Source organism: Periplaneta americana, chromosome 14, assembly GCF_040183065.1.
Source record: "Periplaneta americana isolate PAMFEO1 chromosome 14, P.americana_PAMFEO1_priV1, whole genome shotgun sequence".
Taxonomy (NCBI): domain Eukaryota; kingdom Metazoa; phylum Arthropoda; class Insecta; order Blattodea; family Blattidae; genus Periplaneta; species Periplaneta americana.
In genome coordinates this window covers 108,991,066-109,011,406 of record NC_091130.1, presented here as the reverse complement: position 1 = coordinate 109,011,406, position 20,341 = coordinate 108,991,066, and the positions used below count along the sequence as shown (strand labels likewise).

The following is a 20,341-nucleotide window of genomic DNA, read 5'->3' as shown; positions in this document are numbered from 1 at the left end:
TTTTTATTGTTTTAAGAAAATTTTATCTGTATTGGTCTAGGTTCTTAATTTTGTAATACATTTGTTGCTAATTTGATTTTTCAAATTAAGATATTAACAGAAAAAAAATTAATGTAAGAATTATAAATTGAAAATGATAAGTAATTTATTCTCAATAGATCCATAAAGTGCCTTGTCTTATTGTCGCTGTATTCATTGTTACAAGTTATCATTTGTTTATACAACTGCTGTTAACTATCGATCATAGACGCAATAGATATATAAATTAATCACTAATCACGACCCAGTATCATTACGTATTCTATCGATTATTTCAGCATTCGAGATGGCACACCTTTAATACGTCGTTTTTTCCCCCCCTCGCATAAAGGACGTAACCTAGTTTTTGTTTTATATATATATATCAAAAATGCGTTTATTACGCAGGTAAATAAGGTATGTAAAAAAACTAATATAAGATAAGATTTAAGAAAATGTGTTTTGTTACACCTGAATAATTTTCTTAAATATTAGCACAATATTGATTTTATTTCCAACAGTTCTTAGATAAAATATATTATGGTAAAACTAAAAATAATAAAGTCAAGATTAATATTCCACATTTTTTTAAACTTTGCATATATATAGTTCTATTGATAATAATAGTTTTCTTACCTCTATAATTTTCAATCTATCAAGGTAGTGCAATTTTCTTTCAAATACTGTTCTTGGGTCAAATGTCCACAGAACAGGTTCCACACCTGTTGGAAAAAATAGCCCCAAGTTCGCACGGTACTCCTCGAAAATGTTCCTACAAATGAAGAAAATTACTGTCAAAAATAAAGGGAATGGAGTAATATTTTTACTCACAAAACAATTCGTGTCATACTGTCATAAATTTGGAGTACCAACAACAACAAAAAAGGAAATGTCTATGCTAGCTTATAAATTTTGGTGACACTTGTACTTTAATTCAAACTACAATTGATTGTTTCATTTTATCTCTATTTTTTATTTTATTTTTAAAAAATCTTTTATCTTTTTACTTTACTTCAAATTATCATGATCTTAACTTGTAAGTCATTTAATTTACTCTCAATTTCAATTAATGTAAACCATTTTCTTGCCAGGCATTTAAATGTCATACCTTAAATGTAACTGTTTAACATTGAATAATATTGCATTTGTACAAAAATGCCAAGCTGGAGAGTCTTAAATCCATACAAGAGTTTGTCATGTAGTTCTTCGCTCTTTTCACAACACTGAACTATCTCCCATAAGATACATTAGAAGTCATGCATAGCAAGATTCTTATCGTTACAATATTGGTAACTTCAACTGAGAAAATTTTCCGCATTTTCGGAATCCATCTTATGCTGTGGCCAGGATGCGCTGTCCTTCCCCCTTCATATCCTGTGACCTAGGTATAGCCTAGATTGGGCTAGTGATTAAACCATTACTGATTTTATATCTTCGCTATACCAATATTTGTATTCCCGTCCATTTATCATTCATCAATCATTTCATCCACCTGTCTGAATGTTTTGAGAGTGTGTCTTTTGGTTAGTCATTTGTGTCCACACAATACATCCTTTTGTCCAAAAGAAATGTTCCAACACAACAATTTACGCCTCCAAAGTAGAACTGTGTACCTTTGTAGAATTATACATAATTATAGAATAAACACAATGCACTGTATTCGAACATTTCCTACGGAATTAAATATAATAAAATGTTGAATAGTCAAACATTTCATACCGGTATTGAGATTCTGGTCAAAAAAAATCTCTGCCTGAATGTAAGATTTAAAAATAATTATTATAGATTACGTGTCATGGAAAAGTTCATAACAAGCAGACAAATCTTATAGATTATAGACTAAGATTTTGTAGAATAAACTTTGGGGTAGATTATATTAAATTTAAAATACATAGGAAATAGTAAATAACGCCACATCAAATAAATGACAAAAGCAATAATTATATCTCAATTGTTGTAATAATACTAGCAATTTCCGCTTTTTTTATGGGAGATCATACGTATATTTAATATCTAACTGGTCATACTCCTGAAGACGCTGTCTGCACATGTGTGACATTCAGATTATGTGAAGTGTAACTTCATGATTTTTTTTGTTTATTTAACGACTCTATATCAACTACTCAGTTATTCAGTATCATGGGATTGGTGATAGCGAAGTAGTATTTGGCGAGATAAGGCCGAGAATTCACCACAGATTACTTGACATTCGCCTTACATTTGCAGAAAATCTCGGAAAAAACCCAACCAGGTAATCAGCCCAAACGGGAATCGAACTCATACATGAGCGCAACTCCAGATCGGCAGGTGTCTCAGCTATCCGGGTGGCTTACTTCATTATTCTTAAGTAACTTAAAAGATACTGTAACTGAACAGCACTTTCGTTCAAATGCGTAGAGAGGTCACTAAACTGTATTACATCTCTTAAATTGTTGAAACATTAATTTCCATAGACAAAGTAAACCCTAAGTTAAGCATTCCAGTAACAGGTGTTTATGTACAATGAGTACATAAAAACAGAGTCAGCTGGAAAAGTAAGAAAACAGTTTTTAATATACTTTCGCTATGTTGCAAGTGCTGAAAGAATAATCACAGATCTGTCACCCACCAGTATTCATTTTGAATTTCCAAATTTGTGATTCACTTATCTTCGTCTTGCAACAAAGTCTTAACCATTGATATAGCTCAGTCAGCTAAGATGCTTGCCTGACAATCCAGAGTTGCGCTCGGGCTCAAGGGTTCGATTCTCGCTTGGGCAGATTACCTGGTTGTGTTTTTTCCGAGATTTTCCCCAATGTAAGGCAAATGTCAGGTAAACTATGGTGAATCCTCGGCCTCATCTCGTGAAATATCTCGCTATCACCCATCCCATCGACGCTAAATAATCTCATAGCTTATACAGCGTCGTTTAATAATGAAGTAAAAAAAATAAAAGCCTTGTCAAAAACGGAACTTCCAAACATCAACAGATGTCAGGGACCTGGTCTTGGCGATGCTGCTTCTCTCCTTTGGCGGGACGACTGGGCTAGGGATGTGTTGTTGTAGCAGTTATTGCTATTGTGGGTAACCGTTCCTGGCTGGCTTAACTGCCCAGCCAACTAACGTTCTACTATCTGATGCTCTTTTTAGCTTTTTCCCCAGGTAAATTTACAATATGAATGAAGTGAGACAAATGACCTTTAGGCTAGGCGCTCAGATAAAGATTAAGATGAATACCACAAGGCCTTGCAAATGATGCGATTTTTATTGTGCACATTTTAAATGTTTCTCCTTCCATTTCTTTATTTATTTATTCATTCATTCAGGGTGAAAAATATAAATAAATGGAAAAGTAGGATTATATAACAAGTACTCTGGCAACTGTAGAGATAATATATAAAAAAATTAAAATGCATTTTTTTGTTATTACATTAAATCTTTATTACCTGAATGCTTCCAATCCTTTGATGCATTTTTCAACATTTTCTCGTGTTTCATCAACCTCGCCTTGAAAGAGGGACCCAGGATCTAGGAATTTAGTACACTGTAGAAGAATCATATTACATTACATAATTATTATATGTATTGAATTGTAATTGAGGTGTTCTCTGGAACAACTTAACTACAAACTTTCTAGTTTGAGATACAGAGCATCAAACATATTAGATCTTGTATAATAGCAATGCGCAGAATGACATATTTTGCTTGAGGGCGCTGTGTCTCTTGGAGAGAAAAATTATTTTTTCAGGAGGGAGATGTGTTATCAAGGATTCAATATATGCTGAAAACGGAAAAACGGTATAATGTACGTTAAGTTGTTATTCCAGGGAACTCCTTAATTTTACACCATACACTAAGCACTATAAATGTCTTTAATAGAACTATCTATACCTTCTAATGCTTCGGTACTTAAATGTGGCTTTTTACGTCCAGGTGAAGGCTGTGTAATAAATACTGATGTCCTTGGAAATAAGAGCATAGGCCTATTGGTAACAATGACAATATACGAATATATCTCTTACTACATATAATATTTAAAGCAAAATACAGAACTGTACAATCTAAGCAGGAGTCCCTGCACCTTCTCATCTCAGTAGGGACAAAACATTTTCTCATGTTAATTTTTAAGAATAACAGTCTACAAGTATGCTGATAGTCTCTCCCACTACATATTGTAACAAAACCAACATACATGCAAAATATACATAGTCGTGAATAAAATATATTTAAAAAAATTACATAATATACAAATAATATCTTTTAACTGTCCCAGAAAGTTGCTGCTTTCCGCTTCCAGGTGATCTTGTGACTAAAACGCTGATGACGCAGTTCACAGTTGGCGGTCTCAATGCTAGACTGGCTGCCGTATGGTGTGGATGCATACTCTGAATGGAGTCAATCTTGTCCATACTTGTGAACGTTAATAATAATTTTATAAGAAGGTGTCAACAATGTGTAGCAGTTAATGGGGGACATTTTGAACATAAAATATGAGCTGGGTAAGTACAAATAACTATACATTGCTTGCCTGCCAAGAGAACAGCGGGTGCATGCATAGCGGGAGACAGTTGTTCTGCGGCTGCAACCGGGAAATTCCAACTCTCCGGACTGTTAAAAGATATTCCCTGTATTAAAAAAGTAAAAAAAAACAGTCTGACATCTCTGCAGGGATAGTTGCTCCTATTACACCCTCTGCAGGAACTCCTGATTCTAATGTATTTTTGACATCTTTATTTAACACTATGATTTTCGAAAGAGATTTTGTATCTTCTGAAATTTTTAAACAATTAATTTTCTCAGGCACATTTGTTTCTACTTGAAGAAATGTTTACTTAGTAAGGAACCTTGCTCTCCGAAGTTCAATATTCGTATGTTTAATCGTAACATTCCACGACTCATACTTTTGTGTGTGTTCTCTGAATATTCATTCCATTCCTTATACTTTAGAAAGCAAGTAAACTATCATTTAGTTTTTATAGAATAGTAACTTTAAAATGTGTTGTAATAATACTGACAGGTCTTTATGATTTGTTACTACTTACAGGAATAGAAGAATTTCTCATACCTCTTGGATGAGAAGATTAGAGATTTCTCTAACAAGTGTGATGATCTTGGGTGAAGTGCAGTAATACCGGCTATTCGCCCATACAAGAGCTACACAATGAATCAGTGGTCGTAGCAGTGGCTGCACATCTTTGAAATCCGTGTTCTCCATAATATCAAAATGTTTGACAAGAGGTTTCAGATAAAGTGTGATATCACGTGCCTCAGTTACAGCTGAAATTTGAATTCCATTTACTTAACAACATAGAATTTCTATATCCAGGAAAGAATAATTAATTAGAAATTATATAAGGGCTTCTCTTAAAAATATGTATGTAATTCAACTTCTTTATCAGTATACAAATGTAATCCTCTATTAGAAGTTTCTTCCAGTTCAAAGTTTCAATTCTCAAAAATTCTCTATGTTTTGACTCGCATGCATGCATGCACGCGTGCACACAGAGTTTGAAAATAGAATATTCATGAGCGAATAATCTCTAAACTCGTATCTTAGTCAATACACCACAAGGTGCACACAGAATCATTTAATAAGGAAAGTTGTGTCAAAGGCTATTAGTGTAGGTTAAAGTCAAATTAACATTGTCACTTCAAAGTAATTTACTGTCTGTATTTGATTTTATCATCATTTAAGTACATATTATTTTTCTATAACGATGGACTGCAATAGTACAAGTCCTTTTATCGAAGCTAAAATCTCAAGCATAAAAATATTGCTGATTGTTAACAATAAATGCACCAAAAAATGAATCACTCAGAACCACACCAATGCAGTGTCAGTCAAATGCGAGATTGTTTATAATACATCGTAAGTGTTTTTGTTTTGAGTAGGTTGGTAATTTGTTATGTTTCATTTTAATGGTACAAATTATAATAAATATAAATATACGAGGCACCACTGATTATAAATAAATACTACGTATTATAAGAGCAAATAAAATGCTTACCTGCCACAATATTTCGAAATTGTTCCTTAAAACATGGGAAGTAGACACTATCTGTCAGTTCTAAAATAGAAGCCATCTTCTTCACTCTAGGATCACGAAGCTGGTCGTAAATACATTCAAGATTTTTTAGACGACTATTCCAGAAGTCAATTTCTGTTTAAAGAAAGATACTAATTAAGCTTGTAATAAAGAAGCTTCATTTATGGTATCAGATGTTTTACTAAGAATTCCGTATTTTCTGTTATGTGAAATTCATTAGGTTCTGCCATATGCACAAAGATTTTTCGTAACAAATTATATGTAATGACTTTTATGGGTTTCAGCTTCAGCAGAAATGCCACACAGCAAATAAAAAATCAAGAGACAAACCGCGACAAAGGGAAAGAATAACTCATAATCCTAAACAGGAAAGGTACGCATTTTAACAGATATGCCAGAGAAAATCAAGATAGAAGAAAGAAAAAGAAAGTTGAGTGAGAAGAGAAATATAATGGAGAAAGTTCAGAAATGGAAGAAGTTGAAGCCACAACTTCTGTTTCCAGAACATAATTCAGAAGAAACTGCAGATAAGCCAAGGAATGTGTTAGCGCTAATGATAATGATGATGAAGATTATATTGATTTCAGAAAAAACTCAAAATTACATATTAGTTTATTAAAATTATTATAAAGAAATGAACATCAAAAACACTAGTTTGGAATCTAAGAGATTAGCAAAATAAAGAAACAAAATCAGGCAAAAAAACAGGCATTGATATAGTAGTTATAATATAATAAATATAAAAGAAACCAAAACGAATTATATAACTGAAAAATACAATCATTTACAGTGCAGTCAGGGAATTACAACATGCTGCAAATATTGGTTTAAGAAATTTAGTCAACAGATTTAAGGACCAAAATAGTTCATATTTTACTACAGTTTCTTAAGAAAACATCAAGAAAACACATTTATATAGTTGGTGTATATGGATTGGAATAAGGAAAATAAGAAGCTGAACATTAATGTAGTAAATAAAAATAACCACCATAATTGTAGCAGGTGGCATATACACAGGTGGAGAATAAGCATTAAATATATTCGTAGGCACCTAGGATCAGTGAGGGAAGTGGAAAAAAAAACCAGAGGTGGTATGCTAACCCAAGATTTTCCCCTGGCATACCCCTTCCCTTACAACATACACATACATGATGTATACAATAAATTGCTTTGTGCAGTAGTAACGCGAATCTTTGAAGTTTACGCAACACATTAAATTTCTTAATAAAATAATTTCAAGTTACTTCAGTTATTTACTAGATTATTTTGCAATGTCCAGTGAGACTTATCATTTAAAATAATGTTAAAGCTTCAAAGTGCCTTACTTAGTTATAAATAAAAATTGCAACAATAAAAATGGCACAGTCACTAAATTGGCAACAATGGCCACTACAAGCTACAGACCACAGCCTTCTATACTTGAAATACTACCGTTGTAAGCATTCCAGGGGTTGACTTATCAAACAAACGTATCTAAATACACGTTAAATACAGTTCCAGAAGGCTGTGGTTTAGATTTACGAAGCAAACAGGTAGTACTCTTTGATGTGAAGAAATAGATAAACAAATTTTTATGGATCACATTTTTTCAGTGACGGTATGTCGTTTGTCACTAACGTATGTTTTCTGGCTATAGAAACCAGTGGCAGTATTCCATACCTGCGCATACCGTCTCACTTCCCTCACTGTCTAGGATGAACCAGTCACTGCATTGAATCAATAAGATTTTGCAGCTATAAATAATTTGAAGATTCGCCATGGAGACTTACTTTAAAGGTCCCATCTGACCAAAAATCAAATGTTGGGATTATCATATCACATCATTTTCTGTCTACTTTGAACAATGAAAAAAAAAAAAAAAGAAAGAAAGAAAAAAAGAAAAGTGTGCCTTTCTGCGATGACTAGGAGTCAAGTTACATGTTATTAGTAGAGTCCGGATTTATATGCATTTGTAAAAGCTTGAAATGCAAATATGCTCTATAAAATCTTAAAATATGCAATATCATATGCAACAGAAATTAAAAAAAAAAAAAAAAAAAAAACACCTCGTGAACGTTTTTACTTTTAAATGGAGTAAAATGATGGCACTTTTTTAAACTCAATGCATGCACAATTTGTTAAAAGTTGTGTAAAACACTGTACATTGCAGTAAAATACAGTTAAACTACCGGTAAGTTTGAGTTTCACTTCTAATATTATTTAAGTATAAAATTTCTATCTTTTAGTCACATTAAAGCTGAGAACTGCAGAAAACGATGAATGTCATTTTCATGTTTTCCATAGTGAAACCAGAGACCTGCACAGCGGCCCAGTCCACGGGCTGCTTCCCCATTCTACAACACTGGGCTCCACAGTGTCGCACGGAACAAACTCGTGATGACACCGCACTGGCCGGGCGGGCTGCTTTGCGAATCGGTTCTGTGCGGTGGGCTGATATGAAGCAGAGTCCTGTACATCAGTCTAGCCCATGCGCTGGTTTTGCACTCTAGCGCACTGGACTCCATAGCGTCGCATGGAACAAACTCGTGACGTCACTGCACTGGCCTTGCGGGCTGCTTTCGAATCGGTTCTGTGCGGTGGGCTGATATGAAGCAGAGTCCTGTACATCGGCTAGCCCATGGGCTGGTTTTGCACTCTAGCGCACTGGACTCCACAGTGTCACACGGAACAAACTCGTGACGTCACTGCACTGGCCTTGTGGGCTGCTTTCGAATCGGTTCTGTGCGGTGGGCTGATATGAAGGCATCGAATCCGAGTCCCCTCTATTATCAGCTTATTAATTGAGCTTTCGCGGGCTTCTGCTTGCCTATGCATATTTATGCCTACGACATACAAATCTATCTGCATACTCGACCTAACTACACAAATGACGCTATAACTAAAGTTAATGATGGATGACTTGAATTCAATATCCATATGGTCGAAAACGCATAGACTTAGTTTAAATGCAAGCAAATCGCAGGCTATCTTAATAGAACATCAAAGATCGAAGTGTGTGAAACAAAATTTGCCACCGATAATTGTAAATAATACTACTATTCCATACAGCTCGACTGTGAAGAACCTTGGCATTTATATGGATTGTCAAATGGAATGGAATATACAAGTGAATCACACTTCTAGAAAATATTTTCTATTATTCACTCATTAAAGCGACTGAAGCACTTTCTTCCTGATAAATTAAAATTAATCCTTGCACAAACACTCGTGATGCCACACTTCGACTACTGCGATATTATATTAAGTAACCTACATGCAAATTTGAGCAGCAGGCTACAACGTGTGCATAATGCATGCGTCCGTTATATTTGCAATATTCGTAAGTATGATCGTGTTTCTCCGACTTTCCAAACTTTGTCTTGGCTAAGGCTAAGCGATCGACGAGCCCTGCATTCTCTTATTCTCTTATTTCAAATTCTGCGCACTGCTACCCCAATCCATTTGACTTCTTGTTTTCAAAATTTAACGTCAACCTGGTTGACGAGTTGGTATAACTCTGGCCTTCTATGCCCATGGTTGCGGGTTCGATCCCGGGCCAGGTCGATGGCATTTAAGTGTGCTTAAATGCGAAGGCTCATGTCAGTAGATTTACTGGCATGTAAAAGAACTCCTGCGGGAAAAAATTCCGGCACATCCGGCGACGCTGATATAACCTCTGCAGTTGCGAACGTCGTTAAATAAACATAACATTAACATCAAAATTTATCTGCATATCATTAGCTAAGTACCAGGTCTCATCATAACAATTTACTCATTATACCCTACCACAAGACATGTTTATATTCTTCATCCTATACAGTTACAGTTGCTAGAAATTGGATCTCGCTTCCAAGTGATGTAAGGGGTTGTTGGACAATAGCTTCATTTAGGTCAAAATTACGTAACTTCTTACTTAACAGATTAATTTAATATTTGTTACTTATAATGAAACTAACATCTGTCCAATCTCATTATTATCATTAATTTCTCTCAATAGAATACAAAACCTCTAATGGTAAAATTTCATTACATTAATATTCTCATTATATAAATATATTTTAGATTTATACTTTATCTCCCTGTAACATAGTTCTAGTAAACTTATATTAAATTAACTCTCATCATTTTACTAGCTATCTCAACTTAATTATAATTGATTGAATTAAATTAGCTCATAAATTAAGTTATTACTTTATCTTATCCCCTTCAGGCCTGGTGTACATTGTTTTTTTTTTTTCTTTTTTGGAATGTCTTCCATAATTTTATAAATATTTTGAAATTTGAATCTGATAGAAATGAATATTATTTTTGAAACATTTCTATACCTGAATTAAAAATAAAATTTAAAATTTTGGGGCCCCAGGGGTCAAAACTGTCCCCAAATTTTGATTTCCTGTGAAGATTTGATTTGGGAAATTTGGATCCCCAGAATGATTATGTGACCTGTTTTCTTTTTCCAATTTTTTTAAAATATAAATTCAGGTCTGAAGGGGTTATAGGTTTATCTAAATTTAAATAAACATTACTAGTTAAAATTTAACTGAAGAATATTGCTGGAGAAACTTTTAAGTGTAGTGTAAATATTCGTAATTTAAATATGTATTGTATTGTATTGATTAAGGCTGGTTGAGTGGAAGAGAAGGCCTAAAGGCCTTAACTCTGCCAGTTGAAAATAAGACATTCTATTCTATTCTATGCAGTTCGATCAACGATCATCTACTGTTTCAAACGTTTTTGTTTTAGATTGTGATTTTTGTTTTTCAAGATGAGCCCAAATAATAGTGCATCGCAGAGAAAATACAGTCTCTCTAGAGAAAAGTAGTGAAGGAGAAAATCGTACTAGAAAGTTTAAAACAACTGAGCAGGACGGAAATTAAAAAGTACCACTGGGTCAGTTTTTAAATCTGTGTTTGACAGCAGTGGAAAATAATTTAATTTTTGTGTGTTGTCCGGTATGCTGCTTATGCCAGACTCCAGCCCGCGGGCTGCCTCGTTACTAGATGCACTAGCTTCACAGCCTCGAATGAAACAAGCCCGTCACTGCACCGCGTGTAACGTATATGTGCCGTAGACTGGTATCAAAGCATCGAACCCAAGTCTCGTCTGTAATCAGTCACTTATTTGCGTTCGAGCGGGCTTGTTCTTATGTACGCTGTTCAATCAACACCAAATTACTATTTAAAACATGTTTCTTTAGCTTTTTATTTGTTGTTTTTATAATGAGTTCAAGTAGTGGTGTATTGAAAAGAAAAGACAGTCTCTCTAGAAAAAAAGAAGTGAAAGAGAAACTCGTTGCCGGAGAGTTCAAAACAGCAGAGCCAGATGTAAATTTAAAAAGTACCATTTGGACTGTTTTTAAACCTGTGATCGACAGTACTGGAAATACAGTCAATTTTGTTTGTTGCTCAATATGCGGGGAATTATAAGGTATTCGGCATAAGTAAAATGTCGCAAAATGTCGATTTTTTTACATTATTTACTTTTTCTGAGAATAGAAGTTATTTTTCACATCATTATTGAGGAGCACAAATAGTGTTAAAAGTTTTATACAACTCCCGTTACCACATTTTCAGTGAATATTACAATAGACGTGAATCGGTAAAGACGACAGGAAATACAACACAAAGGTATTTAGTGGGCCTCTGATCCACTGGCCATGCGCCAAACGTCACCCAGCGGACTGCTTGAGGAGCGGTTTTGTGCGGTGGGCTTGTATGATGGCTCGAGCTCAAGTTTCCGCTTCTATCAGTTACTTATGAATTTAGTTTGCGCGGGCTTGTGCGGTTAGATCAATGGTCAACTACTGTTTCAACAGTTTTCGTTTTTTATTTCTGTTTTTCAAGATGAGTCCAATTATGGTAGGCCTACATGCAAAAAAAATATTATCTCTGTGAGGCTACTATTACACTATCAAAGTTCTTTGACAAAGAATATGATACAATATTTTATCTACGTTCTTTGATAAAAGATAGGATTTGTTGTATATTACACTACATAAAATCTTTTATAAAAGATTTTAGGAACAAAAGCTCACCCAACACTTGTGCCACAACAGTGATTACTGATTACGTGTTCCGAGGATTTGTTGATACTAATATTTACGCGTTAAGTTTAAAAATTTAAATTATGGTTTATTTTACGACACTCGCAAGTGTATATCAACGTCGCCAGTACGCCGGAGTTATGTCCCGCAGGAGTTCTTTTACGTGCCAGTAAATCTACTGACATGAGCCTGTCGCATTTAAACACACTTAAATGCCATCGACCTGGGCTGGGATCGAGTAACCTCGAGCACTGAAGACCAGTGCTATACCGACTACACTACCGAGGCCGACCGTTAAGTTTATACACCATGAATGAAGAACAGTATTATGCTTGTTTAGCTACAATTAGTTCAATTATTACAATATGCATGTTATTGGAAAAGAAACGCCTATGAGTTAAACCCCTGATCACAATACAAATATATGATCAGGGCTGAAACCATGGATTGCAAAACGTGATAACAGATATATACATCAGAACTTATTGAAACAGCTACTATGCAAGGACTTGAAAAGTTATACAAATCATTACAAAATATTATTATGGAATATTAATATTATGCTTTACAAATTATTTATTTACAACATTTTATTTCCTTCATACTCCGATATCAGAATTTTTGTGGTAGAAACAGTCCAGTTATATTTGCGTTCCGCCATATTTATTTCAAGGTATAGAAATCTTTTATCAAAGATAACAAGCTGCACTAACACTTTATAAAAGATCTTTTATCAAAGAAACTTTTATAAAAGAAAACCCATTACACTGTCATATATTTTATTTTATATATATATATGTGTGTGTGTGTCCATGTATGGTGGGTCCCTATCACCACGGCATGGCGCGTCCTCAGGTTGCGGATAGAGGAGACGGCCTCCAGATATGGAGGGTAGCTGCGAATATATTGAATAAGCAGTCGTGGACAGCCGATAAGGGGTGGTCCTCCAGCTTGGGGGTTGGGCGAAGGGCTAACAACCCATCACCGTAAAAAACAGCTTGTTACGAATTCCTACAGTAAGCCTCGGAATAGGACTGATTCTCTGGCACGACCACAGCAAAGGAATAAGGTTTTGAGATTTGGCACTTGGAACGTAACTAGTCTTTATAGAACAGGAGGGGTAACATTAGTAGCAAAAGAACTAGCTAGATATAGAATAGACTTTGTGGGAGTACAAGAGGTTAGGTTAGATGGGAATGGCATATCACAAATAGGAGATTACTTGTTGTATTATGGGGAAGGAAACAATAATCACCAATTAGGAACAGGATTCTTTGTTCATAAAAGAATAAACTCAGCAGTAAAAAAGGTCGAATTTATCAGTGACAGGTTATCGTATTTAGTACTTAAGGGTAGATGGTGCGACATCATAGTTATAAATGCTCACGCCCCTACAGAAGAGAAAGACGACTATATAAAGGATAGCTTCTATGAGGAATTGGAACATACTTTTGATCAGTTCCCTAGATATCATATGAAAATTTTATTGGGGGATTTCAACGCTAAAGTAGGATGGGAGGATATTTTTAGACCAACTATTGGAAAAGAGAGCCTACACGCAATTAGTAGTGACAATGGAGTTAGATTAGTCAACTTTGCCACATCGAAAAATTTAATTGTCAAAAGTACAACATTCCCCCATAAGGATATACATAAATATACTTGGACTTCTCCAGATGGATTGACACACAACCAAATAGATCACGTCTTGATAGATAAACGGAGACATACTAGTATAGTAGATATTCGAACTTTCAGAGGTGCAGACTGTAATTCTGACCATTATTTGGTGATTGGAGAATTAAGAGAAAGATTATCAGTAGCCAAGCGAGTAGAGCAACAAGTTAATATTACTAAATTCAATATTTTGAAATTAAAGGACGAGGAAGCTAAGCAAAATTATCAGGTCGAAATTTCGAATAGGTTTGCCACTTTAGAAAGTTCCGACGAAGTTGAGAAAGAATTAGATGTTAATAGCGTATGGGAAAATATCAGAGATAGTATCAAAATTGCAGCTGAGCAGAGCATAGGTTATTATGAAACTAAGAAAAAGAAACCGTGGTTTGATGAAGATTGTTGCATGGTAGTAGAAAGAAGGAAACAGGCAAAATTGAAATTCTTACAGGATCCAGTTGAGGAGAATAGAGATAATTATTTCAATGAAAGACGGGAAGCAAGTCGTACACTTAGGAATAAAAAGAGAGGTTACTTGAAGGAAAAACTGAATGAGGTAGAAACAAATAGTAAGAATAAAAACATTCGAGATTTATATAAGGGTATAAAGGAATTTAAGAACGGATATCAGTCAAGGGTAAACGTGATCAAGGATGAGAATGGTGACTTGCTTGCAGACTCTTCATCAATCCTAAACAGATGGAAAAACTATTTTGCGCAACTACTAAATGTACATAGGCCAAATAGAAATGATCGGGACGATATTGAAATACAAACTGCTGAGCCATTTATACCCGAACCCACGATTTCAGAAGTCGAAATTGCGATAGAAAATCTGAAAAAGTACAAGTCTCCAGGTATCGATCAAATTCCAGCAGAATTAATACAAGAGGGTGGAAGAGCATTATATAGCGAAATTTATAAACTTGTACTTGCTATTTGGGAAAAGGAAATTGTACCAGAACAATGGAAGGAGTCCATAATTGTACCTATTTTTAAAAAGGGGGACAAAACCAACTGTGGTAACTTTCGAGGAATATCACTTTTGTTGACGTCGTACAAAATTTTGTCCAATATTCTTTTGAGGAGATTAACTCCGTACGTAGATGAAATTATTGGGGATCATCAGTGCGGTTTTCGGCGTAATAGATCGACTATTGATCAGATTTTTTGTATTCGGCAGATAATGGAGAAAAAATGGGAGTATAAGGGTACAGTACATCAGTTGTTCATAGATTTCAAAAAGGCATATGACTCGGTTAAGAGGGAAGTATTATATGATATTCTTATTGAATTTGGTATTCCCAAGAAACTAGTTCGATTAATTAAAATGTGTCTCAGTGAAACATACAGCAGAGTCCGTATAGGTCAGTTTCTATCTGATCCTTTTCCAATTCACTGCGGGCTAAAGCAGGGAGATGCACTATCACCTTTACTTTTTAACTTCGCTTTAGAATATGCCATTAGGAAAGTTCAGGATAACAGGCAGGGTTTGGAATTGAACGGGCTACATCAGCTTCTTGTCTATGCAGATGACGTGAATATGTTAGGAGAAAATACACAAACGGTTAGGGAAAACACGGAAATTTTACTTGAAGCAAGTAAAGCGATCGGTTTGGAAGTAAATCCCGAAAAGACAAAGTATATGATTATGTCTCGTGACGGGAATATTGTACGAAATGGAAATATAAATATTGGAGATTTATCCTTCGAAGAGGTGGAAAAATTCAAATATCTTGGAGCAACAGTAACAAATGTAAATGACACTCGGGAGGAAATTAAACGCAGAATAAATATGGGAAATGCGTGTTATTATTCGGTTGAGAAGCTCTTATCATCCAGTCTGCTGTCCAAAAATCTGAAAGTTAGAATTTATAAAACAGTTATATTACCGGTTCTTCTATATGGCTGTGAAACTTGGACTCTCACTCTGAGAGAGGAACATAGGTTAAGGGTGTTTGAGAATAAGGTGCTTAGGAAAATATTTGGGGCTAAGCGGGATGAAGTTACAGGAGAATGGAGAAAGTTACACAACACAGAACTGCACGCATTGTATTCTTCACCTGACATAATTAGGAACTTGAAATCCAGACGTTTGAGATGGGCAGGGCATGTAGCACGTATGGGCGAATCCAGAAATGCATATAGAGTGTTAGTTGGGAGACCGGAGGGAAAAAGACCTTTAGGGAGGCCGAGACGTAGATGGGAGGATAATATTAAAATGGATTTGAGGGAGGTGGGGTATGATGATAGAGACTGGCTTAATCTTGCACAGGATAGGGACCGATGGCGGGCTTATGTGAGGGCGGCAATGAACCTTCGGGTTCCTTAAAAGCCATTTGTAAGTAAGTAAGTAAGTAAGTAAGTGTGTGTGTGTGTCTATATATATATATATATGTATATATAAATATATATATATATAATAAAAGATCTTTATCAAAGAACTTTGATAGTGTAATAGCAGCTCGGAAAACCTTCATCACAGACACCGGCTGTGAAAGCAAACATTTAAAAAACAGTCTCGCTAGAGAAGTAATAGTAAAGGATAAAATCGCTGCTAGAGAGTTAAAACAACAGAGTCGGTTGGAAATTTAAAAAAGTACCATAGAGACAGCTTTTAAATCTCTGTTCGACAGCAGTGGATAATAATTTAATTTTATAATGTGTCCGGTATGCTGGTAACTGTATGCTCATGCAACATGCCAAGCCAAAACACAACCAACGCGCGCAAGCAGGAAAGGAGTAGAATGCAATCAACTGGTGCAGGCTGAGCAGTGATGGGCTATAGTAAGCGGCCGCATGAAGCAGTGTTGGTCTTGGGTGGGCTGGGCTGCTGATGCATTAGGACTAGCAGTGCTGAGCTGTGGGCTAGTCTGCAGGACTGTGCTTGAAAGCCCAATGCACTGGGCTAGGAAGCGGCCGCGTCAAGCAGTGTTGGTCTTGGGTGGGCTGGGCTGCTAGTGCATTAGGACTCGCAGTGCTGAGCTGTGGGCCATTCTGCACGACTCTGAGTGAAACTCCTACACCTATCAGAAAACAGATTTTTGTAGCAAACAATGAATGTCATCTACATGTTTTCCATGTTGAAGCTTCCTACGCCTATCAGAAAACAGATTTTTGTAGGAAACTATGAATGTCATCTTCATGTTTTCCATGCTGAAGCTCCTAAGTCAATCAGAAAACAGATATTTGTAATCTATTTTGAATCTTGCGTACACTACTTTTAACACTTGAATATAAGTAATTGATTAACTAGCGGACTTACTTGGGTAGGCTCTGAGGATGGTGTGATGAAGCACCGAAACAGCTGTAAGCCGCACAGACTTACATAATTAACACGAGTAAGTCTGCTAGTTAATCAATTACAGATATTTGTACATGGAGAATAAACTCCTCAACATCATAAGAAGACAAAGGTTCATGGGATAAACTCCATATTTCTTCTTGTGTCAACCCACCTTCTAAATTTTAAATTTTGTTTTATTTAACAATGCTAGCAATGACCGAGGTTATATCAGCGTCACTGGTGTGCCAGAATTTTGTCCTGCAGGAGTTCTTTTACGTGCCAGTAAATCTACTGATATGAGCTTATCGCATTTAAGCACACTTAAATGCCATTGACCTGGGCTGGGATCGAACCCACAACCTCAGGTACAGAAGGCCAGCACTCTACCGACTGCACCACCCAAGCCGATCTTTTCTTCTAATTATGCTGCTTCATCACGTAAAAATTTTGCTACACAAACAGAACTGTATCTAGAAGTTCTTGCTAGCATTGACTGAAGATTTTCAGAATTTTTGCAATTCTGAGTGTTTCAGAGGTCGAAGTATCAATAACATGTTGAACTAAAGACAAGGACTCTTGCAGTGAAGAACATTGTCCTTCCATTTTTGTTGTTATTTCAGATATAATGACTCACGTGGTACCAGTACTAAAACAAATGAGCTAAGCATAATGCCATGTTTCCACAGGGCATGAATCATTCCATATTTATTAGATTTAGGCAAATTGCTATAGTAATTCTGTTTGTATTACAGAAACAGAAAAATATATTTAAGACTTAATAGATCGGAGAAACACATTTAAATGTCAAAAGTCAGTATTGGCCAACCCCACAAACACTCTTTGTATTAGAGAATCATCTATCTGCTTTTTGTTCAATCTAAACATCTCCCTTGTATTCTAAAGGGAATGTACTTAAATTATTTTCACCTGAGTGCTTTCTTTACAGCATTCTATTACAAAGGACTAACATCTTTTCATCTATTTTAACATTTTTAACCGACTGATTTTCGTAAAAGCATGCTAGATCTAATATTAAGAAGGAAAAGCATACAATATACAGAAAGGTTTATTATGGGGATTGGTGAAAATTTGATATCATAAAACTTATAAATGAAATCAAAAATCTTACTTTTGGGATTATAAATAATGTATTTGTGTGCAAATAAGAAAACGAAAATACAACTTCTTCTTTTGATGCAAATTAAATACATTTATGTAGGTATGTCATTTAAATGATTACTCTGACAGTTGTCATTCATTTCTGAGTGGGAACATCTAGAAGCTGGAATTGGTAGAAAATGAAATTATGGTTTATTTAACGACGCTCGCAACTGCAGAGGTTATATCAGCGTCACCAGTGTGCTGGAATGTCCCACAGGAGTTCTTTTACATACCATTAAATCTACTGACATGAGCCTGTTGCATTTAAACACGGAATTGGTAGAATGGTAGATGGGAATAATAAGTATTAGAATTGAATTATAGACAGAAATGGAAATCTCTTATACTCAGGATGCCTAGAACAAGGATACCACGCCAAGCACTAAATTATCGCCCATTAGGAACAAGATCTTTGGGCCGTCTGCTAAAACAACAGAGTGAAACCGTAACAGGCCACCAGACTTAATACATGATAGGAAGAAGAAAGAAGAAGAAATGAATCTGGACATGGACGACAAACAATTGGTACACTTTGTATGAAAAGAGGAGAAGAGGAACTTTGCATTTACATATTTTTTTAAGAAAGCAAAGCTCAGGTTGAATGGTGGATATGGTGACTATTCCATTCTCGAGAACGAATGTCTTTCTATATGACAAATTTAATATATTATTTGATTTCTGTTCATTTTCATGCAAAATAATGACAGTCTCAGTGAATGGTCTCAAGGAAGGGCTAAAAAAAAAACTGGTCAAAACATGATTCAGAATGTTACAACGGTAACACAAATTAGGAACTAAAATCAATTACAGTTATGTTCTTAGCAGTAGAGTTGGGTCGATTCGTGAACGAATCGTTCATTCGAACGACTAATAATAAAGAATCGTAAGAATCGATTCATGGTATCAACAAATCGTCGTTCAAAAGAATCTTAACGAATCGTCGTTCAAAAGAATCGTAACGAATCGTCGTTCAAAGGAATAGTAAGGAATCGGCATGGTATCATAACCCACGATTCTATTAGTTGTTTGATGTAACCTGTCAACGGACATTTCCGAACCGTGTCGAATGCTCCCAAGCGAGAGTGAAATCAAAATATGTACTGCATTTGTTAAATATGGAAAATAATGAACACAAACCTGAAATTTGCATAGTTAAATAGAGATGTAATGCAAAAAATTTACTTCATAATAAGGTTCAGTTGATAAATTATAATTTAGAGACATTATCTTGGGTAATTTTGTAGGCTAATGGAGGTCATACTGAATGGTTCCAGCAAATGAGAAAGAGACAATCCAATGTCTCGCCTCTTATGCCATCTATGCGAGAGATATAGAACATTTTTGTTCTACGCGTGGTTTGCAAAGGAAAGTGTCTTGCGACAATTCAAAAGAATAGTTGGAATCGCAGACTGGGAAGAATCGTGAACTCGTTGACGATTCAAAAGAATAGTTGGAATCGCAGACTGAGAAGAATCGTGAACGAATCGTTAGAATCGATTCGTAATGTGTGATTGAATCGTTTGAATCGACTTCTGAAAAAGAATCGTATTGCCCAACTCTACTTAGCAGTAGAGAAAAAACAGTCGACTCAAGTTGAGTTAACAACCTGAAATAAGTAGGTAGGCCTACAGAAAATATATATGTTTAATAACGATTGCATAATCAAAAGCATTTAGTAAGATTTAGAGTATTTTTTTATACTCACTATTACTAAATACACAATAAATTTGTGATATTACTATCAAGCATTTCTACGAGGGGCGTTCCATATTTACACTTCCAAATTTTCCACCATCCATTATTCACATGAATAATTTTATCTTGACAAGATAATGTTATTATTTAACTAAATTTTCCCATCAGAAGTAATTGCTAAATTACTGCCATTACAGTTGCAAGTATGTAGTACATTGTTCTGCCTGCAGGTGGCAGCACAATACAGAGGAGTGTAATTCATGCAAACTACAGCGCATTTCTCCAACTTTTGTCATTACATGAGTGGACAACATGGAGAATAATCATAAAGGACAGTGTTGGACGATGTGGTATCTGTGGAAAGAGGATGTGATACTGCAGATATTCACAGAAGAAGATCACTGTTCATATCCTTGCGCTGTTGTCTGTGTGCCGCAGTCAGGGACTTGGGAACCCATC

At 35.4% G+C, this 20,341-nt stretch overlaps 1 protein-coding gene across 1 annotated transcript in view; it reads right to left on the bottom strand.

The window, feature by feature from the left end:
• Positions 1-20,341, bottom strand: part of LOC138713647 (dynein beta chain, ciliary-like) — a 206,356-nt gene that overhangs the window by 184,908 nt on the left and 1,107 nt on the right. Inside the window, exons 2-5 of the mRNA XM_069845903.1 lie at positions 6,006-6,158; positions 5,063-5,274; positions 3,444-3,541; positions 655-790 (exon numbers count right to left, since the gene is read on the bottom strand). Of these exons, the coding sequence (XP_069702004.1) occupies positions 655-790; positions 3,444-3,541; positions 5,063-5,274; positions 6,006-6,081 (522 nt within the window). The 5' untranslated portion in view covers positions 6,082-6,158. The remainder of the gene's footprint in view (positions 1-654; positions 791-3,443; positions 3,542-5,062; positions 5,275-6,005; positions 6,159-20,341) is intronic.